Source organism: Hydractinia symbiolongicarpus, chromosome 8, assembly GCF_029227915.1.
Source record: "Hydractinia symbiolongicarpus strain clone_291-10 chromosome 8, HSymV2.1, whole genome shotgun sequence".
Classification (NCBI taxonomy): Eukaryota; Metazoa; Cnidaria; class Hydrozoa; order Anthoathecata; family Hydractiniidae; genus Hydractinia; species Hydractinia symbiolongicarpus.
Genome location: NC_079882.1, coordinates 11,389,935 through 11,409,702, shown reverse-complemented (window position 1 = coordinate 11,409,702; position 19,768 = coordinate 11,389,935). Strand labels below are relative to the sequence as shown.

Here is a 19,768-nt window from a genome sequence, read left to right as displayed (position 1 = left end):
GTCCTTTAAATTAACCCGTTGCAACAAAGTGGACAAAAATATATCGCATTTGGTATTGGTGCGCATTTTAAAAATTTCGTGATTCCGTTACGGGACGCAGCTCTCGCGGACACACAGACAAAATACGGCTATTATTAAAGAGAGATAAGATATTTGTGAATCCTAGTAGATTAATTGGCCTTATGCCCCCAACAAAGATCCCCTTACTTTACAAAGTTCGGATAGCCATTGGGAAAATGTTCTTTACAGAGTTTAGGCAGTCATTGGGAAAATGTTGCTTGTTTACGATACTTCGAAGTGTGCGACATGCCAAAAAGATTCCAGGGGTCTACAAGAAATATTTATGGCAGCCAACCTGTAAATTCCGAAACAATTGAGCACACTGCTCCCACAACAAAGCGAGCGGAAATGGAACACCTTTGCTTGCAAGTACCACAAACAACGACTTTACTTACTTCAGCTGAATAGGGCAAAATGAGAAGAAACACTAAAAGTAAAAAATTGTCGGCTTTATGGAACATGCTAGACTGCTTCCGGCACATCAAAGTAATTTGGAAAGTGGAGTGAAGATGGGTAATGTTGTTTAATCGCTTCGCTAGTGCTCAGACCTACGCAGTATTAAACTCCGAAATAAGTGTGATCATAACCTAAAATTTCGTAAGAACTTCAATCGTAACAAAAAATTAATAATCTTTAAGGAATTAAGGCTCAGATAAACTTGAGCATTGCATATCAAACTAAAAATCGTCACTCTATGATAGGAACACACGAGTCCACGATGGACATGTTACACACCTTGTAATAATAGACAAACGTGTTTACAGTAAATGAAATCTATTCATTTTAAAAAAAAAACTGGAGAATATTTACTAGCATCAAGAATATACGGAGTAATAAAAAAATACAAAGATCACTGCAAGCATTTTTCTCTCCCCAATTTTTTTTACACAACAGATGTAAGTATTTTAAAAGGCTCCAAAAATAAATAGAAATTTAAAATAATTAATAGTGGATAAATAAAATGCTTTATTCTTTTTTCTTTGTTTCTTCAGTTTTCGAATTATTAACAATCATATCTTCGGGGTGGTCTTCGTATCTAAATTTAAAAAAATCGCAAGTAAAAATAAAAATAAAAAAATAAATAATTAATATAAACAAATACAAACATTTATAATATTTATAATATCGTCAAATTACGAAAGTCAGAATTCTGGTTTAATGACAAAAAGATTGTCGGCAATAAATCATAGATATACATAATATTACCAATGCTTTTTTATTTATTTTTAGGAAAAAAGTATTGTCTGAAATCAGAAATTTTGATGAGGTAACTCACAAATCAACTTGATATACCCCACTTTGGAAAGGGAGTGGAAAGGGTCATCTAATAAATTAATCCAACATACTTGATTAGATCGGTGATTTCGCCTTTCACTAAAGCCACCAACAAAGCACTACCAACGCAAGCTGGCACAAGATACAATAAAGCTGGCTGTGCAGACTTGAAGAAGTGTAACACCAAAATTGTAGTTGCCAAACCAAGAAAGTATGCTATGTAACTTGCGTAAAAATATGCTCGACTACTCGTTCCTTTGCTAAAAGTGATTGAAAATTTTGTTAGTGTTCTATCTGTATTGTAAGTGAAATCCATATTGGAAAAAATACAAACTTACCTAGTATCATATCTTAAAAGCAATGCAATAAAGATACCTACAAAAAATACAATATATAGCTATATACATAATTAACCAGATGAAAATATACCAATTAGAGGTCAAATATTACCTGGTATAACAATGTCTCCCAATCCAAGCATAGCAAAATTCTTTCCCCATAAGCCATGTTCCATAAAATCCATTGGAAAAATCACTAAAAACAAAGCAGAAGTGAAGTACTACAAAGTGTCCTTTCATACTTCTCATGCAAATCAACCTTTTTGAATTTCATTGAATTTCCGCGCCCGAAGGCGTAGGAAATTCTTTAAAACCATCGTTTTTTTCTTTTGGAGCATTTCTTGAGAAAAAATCGACCCTGGGATTTCACGTTGGTCCGTCACAGATGTAAACTTCGTACCCAAGCTCCTTAACTACTGGGAAGTCTAGTATGACGCTTCAGGCCAAAATTGGTATTTGTTTTCGACAAAATTCGGCACAGTTAACAAAAAAAGTATGCTGAACATAATGGTGACATAATAATATTGATTTTTGTCACCTAAATGTCATTTTAGGCTAAAATTGGTCAAAAAATTTAAACTACTTTAGTTTCAACAAAATTTGGAACAGTTAACAAATAAGTATGCTGAACATGATGGTGACATCAAAATTTTGATTTCTTCTTACCTAAATGTCATTTCAGGCCAAAATTGGTCCAAAAATTAAAACTACTTTATTTTTAACAAAATTTGGCACAGTAAACAAATAAAGTATGCTGAACATGATGGTGTCATCAAAATTTTGATTTCTTGTTACCTAAATGTCATTTTAGGCCAAAATTGGTCCAAAAATTAAAACTACTTCATTTTCAACAAAAATTAGCAAAGTTAACAAAAAAAGTATGCTGAACATAATGGTGACATCAAAATTTTGATTTTTTTCACCTAAATGCCATTTTAGGCCGAAATTGGTTCAAAAATTAAAACCACTTTATTTTCGGCTAAATCTGGCACAGTTAACAAATAAAGTATGCTAAAAATGATGATGGTACAAAAGTTTGATTTTTTGTCACCTAAATGTCATTTCAGGCCAAAATTTATCCAGAAATTAAAACTGCTTTATTTTCAACAAAAATTGACACAGTTAATAAAAAAAGTATGCTGAAAATGATGGTCACATCAAAATTTTGATTTTTTGTCAACTAATGCCGTTTAAGACCATAAACGTTTCAATCGCAAGACTTTCAACCATGAATGATAGGCTGTATTTTTTGTTAGCAATTTCTTTTAAAAATGTGAGTTTATTATGACATGTTTCGTTTTGTTTGCGTTTGTTGTAAGATATAATGTCACTGATGGGCTTTATCTTCAGAGGTTCATGCACCAAACCCCTTCGAATGTTTGGCACAATAACACAACGAATTAGCAGGTTTTCATCAAATATTTTGGTAGTGCGCAGAAATTCTTAGAGCCTCAGGGCTTCTTGTTTTCTTTCATAAGTCATTTGGTGATTTTTTTTGGTGTCCAAGTTCTACTCTGGGTTGCAATATGTACAGATCCCGACCCAAATTATATAACTTGCCAAAAACAGAAGGTCGGTAACTAATTTGTAAACAGAAAAATTAATAGTGACAAAAGTTGATCATACATTTAATTGGAGCTTCAAATGATGTAGCTACAGTAACCATAACATCAGTACCAAATACCTAATATAAAAAAATAAGAATTTGTACACAGACATTGTAACACTCAAAAACCTAAAGATAAAAAAGAGTTACAATAACTTACCCAGAAAATGTCATAGAAAAATAATCCACCAAGTAGAATGCACCCAATTGGAAAGCTGAAAATAGATTAAAACATTTCCCTAATTCAAACTGTTAATGCCATATAATAGTTTTAACTTTAATTACACAAATTGCTCCCTAGCCTGTGATAATAATCAAGGTTCCCATAACGGTAAAAACTTCGTATTTCGTTGCTTAAAAGTCTTCCAATTAATAGAATTAGTGCTAATAGATTTCTCAGAGAAAGTTTAACGATTTAAAGAATAGGAACATCCCTGCCAGAAATTACACATGTCAAATTTGCTTTTGCAAAATCATAGCATATTTATTTAACTTATTAAAGCTGATTAAAGCAGACATAAAAAATAACTCCTACCTGTTTAAATGGAGAAGTTCTACACCAGTGAGTGAAAAAGCTAAACCAAAAATATTATTTGCTATCCAATGTTTCTTGAGAAGATACCAAACACCAATAACTGAAGCTACAGCAAGACATATTAAATCAATGCGATCAAATTTATAATTGACATGATTTTCCTTTTTCTCTCCTTCTCCTTCATCTAGTATTACGTGATAGTTCGAGTTAGGAAATTGTGGTGGTATAAACAGACTAACGAGAGGACGAATCAAATTTGTCACACACAACACACCAATGACAAAAAAGTATAATGCAAGCAACAAATTGATGTATTCTTTGCTAAAAATCTAAAATATAAATAAAATATTGAACTTACAAATCTTCTGTATAATCACAAAACAGTACAAAAGACCAACATTACTGCAATTACTTAAAATTAAGTAAAATAATTTTTACCCCCCTATGCAACAACAAGTCATTCGGCCTTGCTCTTAAATATACCCCCTTTGCACAGAGAACCTGTTTTAGGCCAAAATTAGTCCAATAATTAGAAACACTTTGTTGGCACAATAAACAAAAAAGCTTGAACATGATGATGATCCTAAAATATTGCTTTAACTGATCTTAAACCTTTTGTTGTTATTTTTCGTTGACAAAAGTGTAACAACTAGTAGATAAGCTTTTAGAAAATGCAACCACAGGCTTCTGGTTGAGTAATACAGTCATTTATACAACAAAAACTCTTTTACCTTGAAAAATATGTAAAGTCCAAACAGCGCACAACTTGCTATGATTGGAAACATGGCAGCATCTTTCTTACTCATGCTCTCAATTTTCTCACCAGATTCCTAAAGTATAAAAATATAAAATTGTGTCAAGACAGCCATTCTTTAATTAAAGGGTCAGGATAGTTTGGTAATATTAAAATATTTTCTTCTGTTTTTAGGGTCAAAAAGGTTACAGGAAACAAAAACTGAAGGATGGCCAAATTATCTCTTAATTATTATTAAGCCTAAAGTGAAAAGAAATCCAAATTTTAAGTCTGGCAATGATTAAAGAGTTTTAAAAAATGAATGGGAGTAAGGATAAAGTGACTTCACACTGTGTGTGTGGGGGAGGGGGTGGGGTGTACCTACCGAAGCTTTTGATGTCACAGAAAATATGCTGACGCATGCAAAAATTTATTGCCACCATTTTTTTTCTTTTGTGACGTACTATAAGTGTGCTCAGTTTGGTTCATTAAAACTATTTTGTTCTAAAACCATCAAAACACAGCCATATGGAGCTTATAAATAAGGTTGTAATTTTTAAATTCATTTAATGCAATCATATGGAGCTTAAACAACGTTCAAACTAAACTTTGTGGGCAAAAACAACATCCTAATTTTCAAAATCACCTTTAATACTTATTTGAAACTTGCAATGCTTAAAGCTGTACTGTTTACAAACACTCTTGCCACCAGGAATGATAAATTCAGCCCAGACAGTTCTTGATGTAAACAAACAGTGATAAATTCAAATAAAACATTGGTGTCATGCTACAACCAAAAGTACATACATTTTTAATTGTTAAAATAGATGCAGGCTCTTTGGGGCAATATTTTTGAAAAAAAAGAACTTGCTGAAAACACCCACACTTTTACAGTGTGTGACTCATCCAGAACAGGAAACTTTCGTCACACTTCATGGGCTATTTCTATGAATAATTTTTGTGTTGCAAATCTTTTTTCACTAAAAAAAAGTTGACATGCAAAGTTTTATTTCCACCTGCCTTCTGCTGTAGCACAAGTCAAAGATGTATACTTCAAGGTTAACAACCACAATGAGAAAAACAAGATCTGTAGCCCGAAGTGTGGTGGTTTGAAATCAGAATTGTGGGACCTTATTAAGTGTTTATTGCACAAATTGTATCAAATTCGTATTTTGTATTCGTAATTTGTATTCAAATTATTAAAACCACATAGTAAGTTTATTTCAACTTTTATATCTTTGAGTGTTTATGTGTTTTTGTTCGGGTATGTGTTGGATTTTTCGGGTGAATACTTGATTTTTATTTAAAACGCCGAACTTGCCCAAAAACGCCCACACTTTTTACAGCGTATGCAGTTTTTCTCAAACCTGCTGAAAACCTCCAATAATTTTTGTGCTGTTTACCAGCAAGTCTGCACCCTCTCTCCACAGTAGAGCGTGAAAAAAAGTTGTTGGAGATACTGACATGATGTAAGTGTGCATGTCAAAAGTTTTTTGGTCTTTCCAGTTTTCCCTAAATGCTATGAAAGCAATCACAAGGCTTATGGCTTTAATATTATGACCTTTGGAAATGATACTAAATTTCTTGACTGGCCAAAGAAACAAACAAACAATGAAATAATAGTTCACCTTTTGCTTTTTATTAAAAACAACTGAACGGAAAGATCCAAACCAAATGGGGAGTAATGCCATCACCATTAAACTGACATACGCTAGCAACAGCCCTTGTGGAGTAGCTGCAGCCCTACCAGTTACTGTAGCATTTGCAGTTTGATTCATTGTAGAGTTGACTAAATTTTCGCTAATATTTTGTTCAGCCATCTTGATTTTTGACTACTCGTGGATAACTTTCGTCGCACAAAGCGAGGCAGGTGAGATTACTGGACCAGATGCAGCGTGCACTCTAAAATATTTATCACACAAATTTACTCACATAGCAAAATTTTAGTTTCATGTGCGGCAAGTATACTTTGTTTTGAATCAGTTCGCGGAAGTAATTTTAACAAACGTACCAAAATAGCGCACGAAAAGGTTGAGAACAAATCAGCAAACCGTGAAATTAGTGCCGTTTTGGAAGCAGCTACTTGGTACCTTTGCATAACAAATCCAAAACATTGTTTGTTGTTTCAAGATGGCGCCAGTTGCTCAGGTTAAAATTCGTTTTTTTCACGTCTTTTTAGTATTAGAATCTAATTAATATTGTTATATTTTTGACATTCAAAAAATAAACGAATCAGAGATAATAGATTTAAACTTTCCTTGGTTAACATGGAATTTAGCCAAAAAAGCCTTCCCGTTTAGGGCTGCAAAAGTGTGCAAAAAATCACTAGGTAACGAAAAAAAAATCTTTGGTTAGTGTCCTTTTGAGGGTTCAGAAAAGGTTCGCTCGGTCGGTCGGCCATAAAAAAAAAGATCAATTTTTTTCAAAAAAGGTTACATTATTTTGCTTAAACATTCATAGTTGAATTCAGGTGCCATCATGTTTGATCATCCACTCAAACTAGGCCCTTTTTACGCCAGTAAAATTCCACCACTCGAGAGATTTGGTGTAATGCCCACCACCTTGCAAAAATTAACATTACTTACGGTGCATAAAAAGGCCGTTTTGTTAAACGCAAAAATTATCGTGAAGTGTATGCTAAGGCTTGCGTGAAAAGGAAGAAAAAGGTTCGCTGATTCATTTTAGAGGTGATTTATAATCAGAAAAGCATCACCGTGTGGTTGTGAGGTGACTTGAACAAAAGAAAAGATAAGAATGTTGGTAGATTCCTTTGTTTGCTTTATCCTTCTCTTAGAAATTTGGACACCCGAATCAAAACAGTGCATTTTTTTTTCTCAACAGACGTTCGGTCGGAGGACACTAACCAAACATATTTTGGTGTCATGCCCTAGCCGTACCTAACACCAGCCCTACCTTAGCGGTACGTAACTACAATTTTATTTTTAAGGTGAGGTAATGTATTTGAATGAAAACGACTGAGCTAATCATAGTGGTTAATTTGAATCGTCAATAAACCTGCCAAATGCGATAAATGGTAACGAAATATCTTGCTCAAACGGGGAGAGCACGGGAAGGTGATTCCCAAATCGAGAAATTAAGTAGCTACAGCTGGCAATAAAATAAAAACTATGTAAAACTATAAAATTAAAAGTATGTAACTCAGCAACGCAACAAGGCACCTACTCAGCAATACAGCAACATAGATGCCCAGCTACGCAGCAACACATCTACTCAGCAATACAACAACGTAGATCCTCAGCTATGCAACACTGCAGCTACTCAGCAATACAGCAACGTAGATGCTCAGTTGCGCAACAACGCAGCAACACAGCTACTCAGCAATACAGCAAAGTGATACTCAGCTACACAGCAACTCAGCTACTCAGAAAAATAGTTGAAAATGCTTTTAGATAGTGATCTGAGCAAAAGCTTCATTTTTAAAATTAAACTATTTTAAAAAAACATATAACATTATATAAATGTTTTCTAATAACTAAAAATATTAAACGAATAAGGAAACTATTTAAAGAACAAAAAATTTGTCATTACGAATGTATACACTATGAGGCTAAACTATAGAATCTTGAAAGTGAAGTCGTTATATTGCGAAATGTTTAGTGTAACAAACCAACTTGGATGTTTGTTGATATTTTCCTTTAGTTTAACTGTCCAACTGTGTGTTAATGTAGAAATAGTGAGCCTTGCGTAGCTGCGTCCGTAGCTGCGTTGCTGCTGCTATATTTGTTAGTTTGTTAGTTTATTTTTTTTATTATTGTGTTGCAGAGTTTTATAGTCTTAATTTTTTTACGAGAAGGGGGGTATTCTATAGTTTAGCCTAAAAAAGTTGTTAGTACGGGCAGTAAACTTCAATGCGACTATCAAGTAAAATAAAATAAAGGGGATAGGTAAGGAAAAGAAAGGAAAAATATGAAAATTATAAGGCAACATATTTTACGGCTAGGTCGTATCATGTAGGAAACAATTTTAAAGACTAAAAAATGTACAATAAAAACGAAATGAAGTTAAGTACGGCTAGCCAAATTATGGCTGGACAATATTAAGGTACGTCTGGACAATATCATATACGAAACAACTTCAAATGCTAAGATATGTTTGATAAAAACGAAATTAAATTGGGTACGGCTAGCTAAAATAAGGTACGACCCAATATTATATGTTGATCCTTATGGCAGTTGTTTATATCAAAGGTTTTATTTTAGTATAAGTGTTGGTTGCACCCCAAAATGAAAATAATACAATGACATAAGTAATCTAAATTACCAAAATATGTGATGTGTTTTGGCAGGGATGAAAAGTTGCATAAATTTAAACAAAAACAACAAGCAATTGAAAAAAGTATAATTTGTAGAACAAGTGCACATGCATCTTTATAGATATGTTCAATGTTTATATTATGTTATTGTTATATTGCATTTATTCAAATTTGTTTTAAAAGATCACCATGTAAGGATGTTATATGAAAAAATAAGATCGAAGTGATACTAAAAAAACAAAACTAAATGTCTTTTAAATTTAAGAAGTATATATATAATATTTCTGTTATATATATATTTTTTTTAAAAAAATAATGACAATGTAAGGTTGCAGATTTTGTTGGTTTGTCTGTAGTTTTTGGTACAGTCAATACAATGGCTTACATTTTTTTAACTTTTGGAATTTAATATAAAAATATACTTATTTTTTTTAATATATAGGATACATTTTTGGTCATAAGACAGTTATTAGTGGTAAAAACAGAATTCTTACCAATTTTAAATTTCCATCAAATATGCGAATATAATCATTGTGTCGCAAATCACTTACTTATAGGTTAAAAGTATGAAAATTTATTTCAGCTTTTCTAATTCCTTTTTTTTCACATTGACAAAAACTGTGATTTTATGAAAACATATTAATTGAATAACTGCTTAGTTGAGTTATTTATACCACAGTTTTTCCCACCTGTCCTAAATTATGGTCAAACCTCTTATCTACAGTTTTACAAGTATTTCCATAATCATAGTCAGACCTGTTATTGAAGCATATCAGGCCACCTGTCTTTATTTGCTACAATTTATGTGTGGTCATTAGACACAAGAGTAATCACATGCTTTGACTTGAATAAATTTAATTGTTACTTTAGTTTGAACCAAGAGGTGGTGGCATGACTGCAAATGGAGAAAATGTGCTAATATTTGATTGCTCTAAGAAAGAAAATTTTAATCCTAACAATGGCTTTAAGTCCTGGAGTCGTAAATTACGTAATAGTTGGAAAATAATTATGTAAGTACACAAAAAATCATTCAGTTTTTACAAACTTTATTATGGATAAGATATGCCTGATATAACTTGCTGTGTCTTTTTGAGAGATATGTTTGTGCCCTTTTTAAATTCTGTTTAATTTTGTCAGTTGAGTAAAAATGTAGTGCTTGTAGATCATATACGTTCTCAAATACAGAACTACTCGAAAGAAATGTTATCCAGTTCCTGACCCAATTTGGACCAGGCATAGTTTGTTGGGTTTTTATTATTATTACTATTATTTACCCAGGATAGCCTCTTTAGTTCCTATTGGTACTGCTATCAACGAGGGTCCTGCGAAGGGGGTCCTAGCGCATTTAAAGCTCCCATTTGAGCTACGAAAGTCGTGAAAGCACAGCAATCGCTCAACTAGACAACCGCCTAAGATATCAATCCTATTCTCATGCTGAACGCTAAGCAGAAAGGATAGATTCACACTTTTATAGTCTCTGGCATGACTTTGCCAGGGTTTGAACCTAAGACCTCCCGCACTGAAAGCGAACGCTCTACCACAAGGCTATCAGTCGGTTGCATGAAAAGGAAGAGAAATGGTCATATTTGAAAAAGGATATTTATAATATATAATTATGCAAAGATGATGTAGATAATAAGTTTAAGGAAGTTTTGGAGTAAATATATAATTCCATAATTGTAATAATTTTTTTTTAGAAATAAGGACGAAATCACAAAAGAAAAGTTATCTCTTGCAAAAATATTGATTTTAGCAGCACCAAGAGAAAAGTTTAAAGTATCAGAGGTAATCAGAAATCATTTGCTACCTTCTTAAATTGCAGCCTTTTAACTAGCTAGGTTCAAATCAATTTATCTAAGTGCTATACCATTTTACATGTGGATGTTGTTTGTGAAGGGTGCTATTTATGTCTGCAATGTCAGTATAATTTAAGTGAGGAAAGATCCATCCAGATTCTGACACTAATAACACAAAATAACTCATTTTTCTTAAATTTTAAAAACTGTTATTGTAAGCTAAGTTATTAACCATATCACTAAAATTTACACGAATATCATTTTTCTTCAAATTCCGAAATGGTCACAAGCAGTTTTTTTTTCCAGTTTGAGGCAATCAAGCACTTTTTAAGCAGCGGTGGAAGTGTCCTTGTCATGTCTGGTGAAGGTGGCGAACAAAATATGAAAACTAACATTAATTTTTTATTAGAAGAGTACGGAATCATGGTCAATTCTGGTAAAGATTTACTTTCTGTCACATTTTTTTATTTCCATTTTCTGTGTGTATGTAAATGATATCTTGGCGCTACTCTTATATTTATTCGCATATGTTTTAGATTCTGTAGTTCGAACAAGTTACTATAAATATTTCCATCCTAAGGAAGCATTAATTCCAAATGGAGTACTAAACAGGTATTTTAAATCTTCAATCTTGAATCTTCAATCTTGAATGACCTTTCAATAATAACAATAATAATAATTTGATAAGCATTTTATGTATTTTGTCTATACCTTTATTTTTGCCTAATGTTGTTTTTTCAAAAAAGGGCAATCAACCAAGCTGCAGGGAAAAAAGTACCAAGTGGGACAGCATCTGATACCGATGTCACGCATGCGCAGGCGTAAGTGTGATAACTTTTTTGTAATTGAAGCATAAAATTAACATTTAAAAATTTTCAAAACATCAGTAATTATTTACTTCTTGTAGTTGCGTCAGCTTCATCTATCCATATGGTGCTACGCTAGCAGTTGATAAAGGAGCATCACCTGTGTTGTCAACTGGAAGTGTTTGCTTCCCTCTTTTTCGTCCAATCTGTGCTTTCCATTACGTTAAGGTAAGTGTGCCAAGGGAAGATTTTGTGCACTTCTTTTAAGGATTTCGAGTCTTTAGGCAATGTGTAAGAAGGTCGTAAAAATCAGAAAATTTACATGAATATTTTAAAGTACGTATTTACTATGTGTGCGCAAATGCGCTTCCTTATTTCACTATTTTTCTTCAGTTTTTGCGATTTATTTATACGTTTATTTATCATGATCAATTTTTTTACGTGGAATAACCTGCAAATTAAGAGGTTACAACGCTGTCATTTGTCATTTTTCTAGCAATCAAAAGGAAAACTGTGTGTCATTGGATCGCAACATATCTTTTCCGATCAATATATCGATAAAGAAGAAAATAGTAAAGTCCAGGTATTGTAAATCGTTTTGTCTTTCAATTGTTGCATTTTATGTTTCAACTGTGGCATGTTTTTTTTTCGTGAATTGTGTCTTATGACTTGGTTCGGTTTTCTCTAGGATGTTTTAATAAAATGGTTGTCGACTGATGACATCAAATTAAATACTATCGATGCTGACGATCCTGAGGTAGAGACTTGTTTATTAAAATTTATATCAATTAATACAAATCTTTATAAATCGACTACCATAATCACTTTAGATCAACGATTATCACCAAATTCCAGATACCCTTTCATTGAGCGATCGTCTTCGTGTTTGCTTACAGGAAGGAGAAGAAGTAAGTTTTTAAATAAAGGTACTGAATTAAGTTTCATTTAGGTTCTAAAATGCCCGCGTAAACAGGAAATACTCGAAATAGACCTAACTCGCTTGTACTTTTGCAGTTTGCACTACCTCGATATGAAGATTTTTTTGCATGCAAAGTTTGATCCTGCTTCATTGTATTCCACATTTTTTTTCTATTGTTGAAAAACGACGACTGTAACATCTGCGTTTTCTTTTTAGATTCCAACCGATTTCACACAATGTTTTCACGAAGATTTATACAATCTAGATACTGGAATGCTACCAGCAACTTTACGGTAACTATTTAGTCTGTTTCATTAATTTCTGTACGTATGATTTTGCTTTAAATTACTGTTAAGCCATCATTTGTTGCACAATTTTAGGACGTTCAACGAATTAAAGGTGAAACACGAAACGTTGTCATTAATCACACCTCAATTTGAAACACCGTTACCGCCTTTAGAACCATCAGTAAGTACACATCATTGCGTTAACGTCAATAACCTTAGAAGTCATGCCAGAGACTATAAAAGTTTCAATCGGTTATTTCTACTTAGCGTTCATCATGAGAATAGGATTGATATCTTAGGCGATTGTCTAATTTAGCGATTGCTGTGCTAACACGACTTAAATACACTAGGACCCTCTTTGCAGGACTTTCGTTGATAGAAGTACCAATTAGAATTGAAATGGTTATCCTGGCTAAACACTTCTAGTAAATAAATAAGCCGACGATTATTACATTTGTTCTGCAGGTCTTCCCTCCACAGTTTCGTGAACTTCCTGGACCAGCGTTGGATCTATTTGACCTTGATGAATCCTTCTCATCTGAGCGCGCTCGAATGGCGCAACTGACAAATAAATGTAAGTACACTTTTCATAAATATATCTTTAGAATGAAAGTGCAAAGTAATGTAAATTGTTGTAATAAATTTTAGGTACAGACGAAGATCTGGAATACTACGTGAGAGAATGTGGTGATATATTAGGCGTGCTGAACAAGTTACCTGTGGAGTCACGTGATGCTAAGCATATTTTAGAACATGTATTTGCGCAGGTGGTCGAGTTTAAGAAGTTGAACCAAGTAGGATATTTGTGTTTTTTTGTTCTTTTTTTAAAATAGGAAATGTTTTATTTAATCTTGACTATTTTCTATTTTTATTTTAGGATGGAGAAGTGAATGGAGAAATGGATCATGATGTTCAATTTTGAAACATCTCTCATGACGTTTTTTCAAACAAAGATCGTACAATATTGAACAAAGCACAAGATACCACGTGTGAGCAAAAACGAAAATCTTAAGCCGTAAAAAAATTGTTTTACGCATGACAATTTGTCTGTGCACAATCTAAGCTATACAAGATCATTATGGCCATTTTAGTAGCAGTTCTAGTTTTTATTAAATCCATTTGTAGATGTATTTAAATTACGTGTAAATATTGCAAATAAATAAATAACTTCCATAAACCGGTCTTTTAACCAATACGCTTTCTTCCCGCGATAAATTTTCCAAATTATTTCCGAAATTTTTGCAGTGATTTTGAAAGGTTGGCAGACCTGCTCAACTTAGCGGTAGCTGATGAGAAATTTACGATTGCTCCATTGCTCAAATTGAGGTCGCGTCGAAATAATAAAGCAACCAATGAAGATCAGAACATTATTTTCTGGGAGTTTAACCAGGATGGGTAGCTTTGATTATTCATGAATCAATTTTACTACCCGATCAGAGAAGCTTTATAAGAAAAAAGGCCTCTGCATGTGATGAAGCCCTTGTTTCTTAGGTAATTCCTTTACCCACATAGTAGATCTCTTCCCCTACAGACAATACTTTTGGACACCCAATTAAAAAAGGTTTTCCATCAAAGGAGTGGCGAGCGTATACCCATGCTTAACGCAGTCTTTTGACAGAATATACCTTCATGTTTTTTTGCATACTTGGTTTTTTCTTTAAAAAAAAATGTAAAAGGCCATGTCCTGATTTTCAAGACAATTTTTGCTGGCGGTCAAGATCATGTACATTTTAACCTCGATAGGGCTCTTTGTCTCATATCTCATACGGGAAAGCTAGACGAACTTGCCGGCGAATTAAAAAAAAAGAGACAAAGAGAACTGGGATCGAGGTTGTTGCTATTCGCGAAAATTAACTCCCGTACAATTTTAAATTTTCTTTTTTTAAAAAAAAATTTACTCTCCGTAGTCTCAATTTTTTCTCGTACATAAAAAATTCCTTGTAAAAAAGTATCAATAATTTTTTTGCGAAATTCGCGAATATAGAAGAACCCTTCTGGATTAAAGCGCACATAAAGTGAAGTCTGGTCAGAAGCTATCACAAAGCTTTTTCTGTCCGCCTTGCTGGACTGATTCAGTTGTTTAATTGTTAATCTAATATTTTTAGAAAAGTATAATTCAGAATGTCTGCCACGGTTTGATTTTATCCCTTTATTTTATTAAGTTCACGTCCCTATAATTCATGCCTACCATTTAGGTGAGTTATGGGGAGAGAAGAAATTCAAGATAACGATATCAAAAAATTTGAAAAATACAACTTTTTAGAGAACGATAGATTTTAAAGATTGGTGTGTCTCACCTGACAGGTGAGCCGAAGTAACCAGCTTGCATCATGGAACGACTACTCCCCTAAGAAACAACGGATCTTATATATTTGCTTCCACAAAGACCTAACGGGGTAAGTGTTTCGCGGATGTCCATTGCGGCCGAAAAACAAAATCTCAAGATTCCCTCAAGACAAAACGGTATTTTTTAGACATTTGGTCAGCAAGAGCATAATCTTAAATTGTTTCTGGTTCGTTGCTGTCTATATTTTCAACCAAACTAATGTCTGTAGAAAACGTTACTTGTTAAATAAGTATAGCACAGTTGGACGTTCTCTTAAAAAGTTGTAATAACAAGAAAGGGAAAAAAGAAAATCTTTTCTGATGCTGTGTAATTTATTGACTATCAAGCCATTTGGGCCAAAACAAATCATTCAAATACTTTGCCTCTTTTTTGCACTGAAAATTCTTTTCCCACTCCTGTTCAATTGTTCGGTATAAATCCATGGCAGCAACCGAATCTTCAACAGAACAGTGAGTATCAACTTGAATTTGTCTTCCCAGGATAGCAGAGGAAAGGCGCTTAAGTGATGCTGTTTGATTTAATGGAAAACCAGCAATGTTTCTTAACATCACACTGTTAGATGTATCGCGAATTTGCTGCTTGCGGCAAGAAATTTTCAAGATCTTGAAATCAAAATGTAACGAGTGTCCGATAATAATCTTTTCTTTAATGACGGATAGTATTTGCTTCCTAGCAACTTTAAAAGGTATTGCATGCGTCATGTGTTGAGGTAATATACCGCTCCACTTCGTTCTGTAATCTGTGATAGATTTCGATGGTTTGATATATTGGTCGTACAAAACATTTCCGTAGTAATCAACAACACTGCATCGCGCTAATGCGTTACTCCTTGATTTTCCAATCCCAACCATTTCACAGTCAAGTGCAATCAAATTTTCAGGACAGACTTTAATTTCTAAAAAAAAAAAATAAACAGAAATAATGAGATAGTACATACATATAATCAAAATAAAACAAACAAACAGAATAGGTTGCTATATGGGTCCATTAGCCGAGAATCCTGTAATAAAAAGGATAATAGAAGAAGAAGTATTTATTCTACAGTAATAGCATACATAAGGTAAAAGTCAAATAAATATCAAATTTACGAAGAAAGTTAGGCTATCACTGTAAGGAGACCAGCATTATTAGCCTGTGGCTATGATAAGATGCTGGCCACCCTTAATATACAAAAACAAAAAAAAAAATAAAAAAAAACATATGCAAAACGCAGTAACAAATTAAAAGAAAAATAAATGATGACAAACTCAGCAGTGCACTAAGAAAAAGAACTGGATCAGAGAAGTTAGTTTAGGAGAGGTGAGAGAGACTAGTTGGGTTGAAGGAAAGGAGTTTTGTACAAAATTCCATGACTAAATGGACTGACTTCGAATAGAGTTCAAGTCAAAGGATTTAGTTAACACACATTGGGGGATTTATCAAACCAAGAATAGATCCACGAGTCCGGTAAGAGTGGGAAAAGTCAACTTTGTAAGTATCAAGAAGTGCATCTGGGAGTTTTCTGTGATATAAATTGTACAGAAAAATTACATTTTTTATGTGGACCAAATCAGCAAGTTTTAAAATATTAAGATTAGAGAAAAGTGGGGTAGAAGTCATTCTGCATTGCGCAAAAGAAAGTGGTTTAACTGCACAACGTTGTAAACAGTAAATACGATCAATAAAGTGATGACCAGGTTGGCCCCAAATTTCATTGCAGTAACGAAGATGGCTACCAAAAATTTGTGGAACAAGGTGTCGGAGTTTAGCTATAGCTCCATTAGCCCTCTTGAGTTTGACCGCAATCGCATTGATCTGAGATTTCCAGTTAAGAACAGAATCTAAGAGAATACCAAGGTACTTAATGCAGTTACTGGGGAAGAGTTTCTTGCAGTTGATGAATAATTTGAAGTTATAGTTTGTTGGTTTAAGCTTGTGCTTAAACAGGATATATTCAGTTTTACTTTTGTGGCGTTGAGCCATTGGAAAAGAAATTTTAGATCCATGTTGATTCTTTTAGAAAGAGATTTTAAAGACTTATCAAAACATTTTAGGTTGGCAAAGTGATGAACCATGGAAAATTTTATGGCACAATTTAAATCATTTATATAAATAAGAAAGAGAAGAAGGCCTAAAACAGATCCTTGTGGTACACCATGTCTAATAAGTTTGTACTCAGATTCAGTTCCATTATATGATACAAATTGTTGTCTGCTAGATAAATAAGAACGAAACAGATTAAGAGGAGTTCCTCTGATACCATAATAAAAAAGTTTTTTTAGGAGAATTTCGTGATCAACAGTGTCAAAGGCCTTCTGGAGATCAACAAAAACACCACAAGCAAACTGGACATTATCAAGGGCATCCATTATTTTTTGGCATATATTTTGAAGAGCTTGTGTAGTGGAGTGTTTTTGTCTGAATCCAAATTGTTGAAAGTACAAAATTCGGTGTTGTGATAAAAACTGATATACACGTTTGTAGATCAGTTTTTCAAAGATTTTGTCAATATTAGATAGTAGAGAGATTGGTCTATAATTTGTACAATCAAGTTTGGACCCTTTTTTAAAAACAGGAATAACTTTGGCAATTTTTAAATTGGATGGAAATACACCCGAAGAGAAAGAGAGATTAATCAGGAGTGATAGTTTTGGCAAATTCAGATTTCAGAAGAGATAGCACTGAACTAGGAATACTGAAGGGACCTGATGCTTTTTTGCTGTTTAATGATGCAATGCAGGAGGTTAATTCATCAGTGTTCGTTGGAGAAAGAAAAATAGATGCAGGATTTCTGTTATGAAGGAACTGGGAAAAGATTTTTGAAGAAAAAGGAATCTTGGATCGAGTAGTATCATCAATAGAAGAAAAATAATCATTAAAAGCATTGGATATTACAGAAGGATCAGTCACATTAGCATTGTCAAGGTTTAAACAATTAGGAAAGGATAGCTTGGATTGTTTAGTAGATATAATAGAATTGATACCTTTCCATACCTTATGAATATTTACAAGGTTATTGTTGAAATAGGAAGCATAAAACATTTTCCTACTCCGCCTACACAAGGATACGTGTAAGTTACGATACTGCTTATATTAATCATTAAGAGCAGATTTAATCAAAGGATCTTTAGCCTTTATAAGGGATTTATAAAGGCGATCACATTGCTGAATAGACTTAATGATACTTTAGTGATCCAAGGATTGGAATCATGCTTTTTTTGACGCCTTGTCAATAACCTTGTGGGCACATGCTGATCCAGAAGGCCATCCACCCTGTTGATGAATTTATCAAAGGAGAGATTTACATCATCAGATTCAATTTCAAGGGCCTGTTCCCAATTAGTATCAATAATTTCGAGGATAAAATTTTCATGATCAAATTTTTTCTAATCTCTGACCATGGAATTATTCTCAGGTGGGCAGATTACAGCTATATGTAATTTATAAAGATTTTTTTTAAAAAAAAAGTACAGGAAAAAGAGATATTCAGTAGAAGTGTAAAAGCGCTGGGTAAACAAATAACGTCACACTTTCTTGATCTCAGTGTGTCGTACTGGCTGCATTTTTTCAAAAAAAAAAAATATTTGAACCTTTTCTTAATATATATTTCATTTTTCTGATTATAAAACTTGTGTATGGAAAACACTACACAGTCAAGGTAAACACCTAATTAGGCAACATGGCCTAATTATGCGAGTCGTTTAGTAAGGTGATGTGAAGTAGTTCAATTAGGCAACCTGTAGCCTAACTAAGCGAACGAAAACTAATGTTGCAAATATATTAAAATCATTGGGTCTTGTACTACAATATTTATTTGAATCAAATTTGTTTACTTAGCATCAAATTTTGACCAATTATTGTCTTATTTGCATTGCGCATTGACAACTTATGGCTCAAACCTCCTGTGGCAATCTTTGTTGTTCTAAACATAATGTAGAAAAAGTCGAAAATCTTTCTTAAATTATTGCGTATTTTACTATTGTCAGCTAAATAGACGATGTGTAACCAATTAGGTTATATATTTCATTTTAACATAATTCTTAGCTAGATTTTTTTTAAGAGTGTGTAAAAAGTCTTCAAATATTTTCATGTTGTCTTAACTAGGTTATGGTCTAATTAGTCTACTATGAGTTGACTAACTAGGTGGTATGACCTAATTAGCCTACCATGGTCTTAGACATTTACCTTCACTGTACAATAGCTATTAAAAACATACCCTCTCCTCCATCATCGTCACCACATGTTGATGCCACATCAGATTCACCTTCCGAATTTAAGATTTCTTTTTTCTTTCTATTTTGTCTTACTTTCCGCATCTTATTAACAGGCCAAAGATCACACATCTAGCAGTTATACCAAATGGCTGTTGAAGAAATGCTGCTGCCATCACATTTCTCCCAAAAAGAGCGGTGTTATGAAGTCAGCCTGGTGAAATAATTTTTGAACGGCCCCGGTAAAAACAATAATAAAAAAAACACGTTCAGTTGTGAGCAAGGAAGATTTTGCAAAATAAAAAAATAAACAAGAAGCCCTGGGGGCTCTAAGAATTTCCGCGCGCTACCAAAATATTTGATGGAAAACCTGCTAATTCGTTGTGTTATTGTGCCAAACATTCGAAGGGGTTTGGTGCATTGAAGATAAAGCACACCAGTGACATTATATCTTACAACAAACGCAAACAAAACGATTCATGGTTGAAAGTCTTGCGATTGAAACGTTTATGGTCTTAAACGGCATTAGTTGACAAAAAATCAAAATTTTGATGTGACCATCATTTTCAGCATACTTTTTTTATTAACTGTGTCAATTTTTGT

General features: G+C 33.3%; 3 protein-coding genes across 3 annotated transcripts; 1 reads left to right on the top strand and 2 right to left on the bottom strand.

The window, feature by feature from the left end:
- Positions 1-910: 910 nt before the first annotated feature.
- LOC130655846 (minor histocompatibility antigen H13-like) lies at positions 911-6,450 on the bottom strand. The gene is made up of 9 exons (XM_057458660.1): positions 6,176-6,450; positions 4,546-4,644; positions 3,815-4,143; positions 3,440-3,494; positions 3,300-3,357; positions 1,786-1,869; positions 1,674-1,710; positions 1,407-1,595; positions 911-1,096 (listed from the first exon to the last, which is right to left on the bottom strand). Exons 1-9 carry the CDS (start codon positions 6,365-6,367, stop codon positions 1,027-1,029), a joined length of 1,113 nt encoding a protein of 370 aa, XP_057314643.1. The 5' UTR covers positions 6,368-6,450; the 3' UTR covers positions 911-1,026.
- Positions 6,451-6,555: 105 nt separating this feature from the next.
- On the top strand, positions 6,556-13,805 carry LOC130655844 (intraflagellar transport protein 52 homolog). The gene is made up of 15 exons (XM_057458658.1): positions 6,556-6,695; positions 9,691-9,830; positions 10,518-10,605; positions 10,923-11,052; positions 11,153-11,228; positions 11,363-11,437; positions 11,524-11,650; positions 11,919-12,005; positions 12,111-12,179; positions 12,253-12,330; positions 12,558-12,634; positions 12,722-12,809; positions 13,094-13,202; positions 13,277-13,422; positions 13,506-13,805. The coding sequence occupies exons 1-15, from the start codon at positions 6,678-6,680 to the stop codon at positions 13,548-13,550; spliced, it is 1,353 nt and encodes a 450-aa protein (XP_057314641.1). The 5' UTR covers positions 6,556-6,677; the 3' UTR covers positions 13,551-13,805.
- Positions 13,806-15,267: 1,462 nt separating this feature from the next.
- LOC130655849 (interferon-stimulated 20 kDa exonuclease-like 2) lies at positions 15,268-19,378 on the bottom strand. Its single transcript, XM_057458662.1, has 2 exons — positions 19,171-19,378; positions 15,268-15,870 (listed from the first exon to the last, which is right to left on the bottom strand). The coding sequence occupies exons 1-2, from the start codon at positions 19,295-19,297 to the stop codon at positions 15,287-15,289; spliced, it is 711 nt and encodes a 236-aa protein (XP_057314645.1). The 5' UTR covers positions 19,298-19,378; the 3' UTR covers positions 15,268-15,286.
- Positions 19,379-19,768: the final 390 nt, after the last annotated feature.

Coding starts and splice junctions, on each gene's coding strand:
- LOC130655846 (XM_057458660.1), bottom strand. CDS start 6,367: ATGGCTGAACAAAATATTAGCGAAAATTTAGTCAACTCTACAATGAAT. Junction 1,711..1,785: donor GGGAGACATTGTTATACCAG/GTAATATTTGAC, acceptor TATTTTTTGTAG/GTATCTTTATTGCATTGCTT. Junction 1,596..1,673: donor CTTTTAAGATATGATACTAG/GTAAGTTTGTAT, acceptor AATCACTTTTAG/CAAAGGAACGAGTAGTCGAG.
- LOC130655844 (XM_057458658.1), top strand. Junction 12,180..12,252: donor TCGATGCTGACGATCCTGAG/GTAGAGACTTGT, acceptor TAATCACTTTAG/ATCAACGATTATCACCAAAT. Junction 13,203..13,276: donor GGCGCAACTGACAAATAAAT/GTAAGTACACTT, acceptor AATAAATTTTAG/GTACAGACGAAGATCTGGAA.
- LOC130655849 (XM_057458662.1), bottom strand. CDS start 19,297: ATGTGTGATCTTTGGCCTGTTAATAAGATGCGGAAAGTAAGACAAAAT. Junction 15,871..19,170: donor TGACGATGATGGAGGAGAGG/GTATGTTTTTAA, acceptor TTTTTTTTTTAG/AAATTAAAGTCTGTCCTGAA.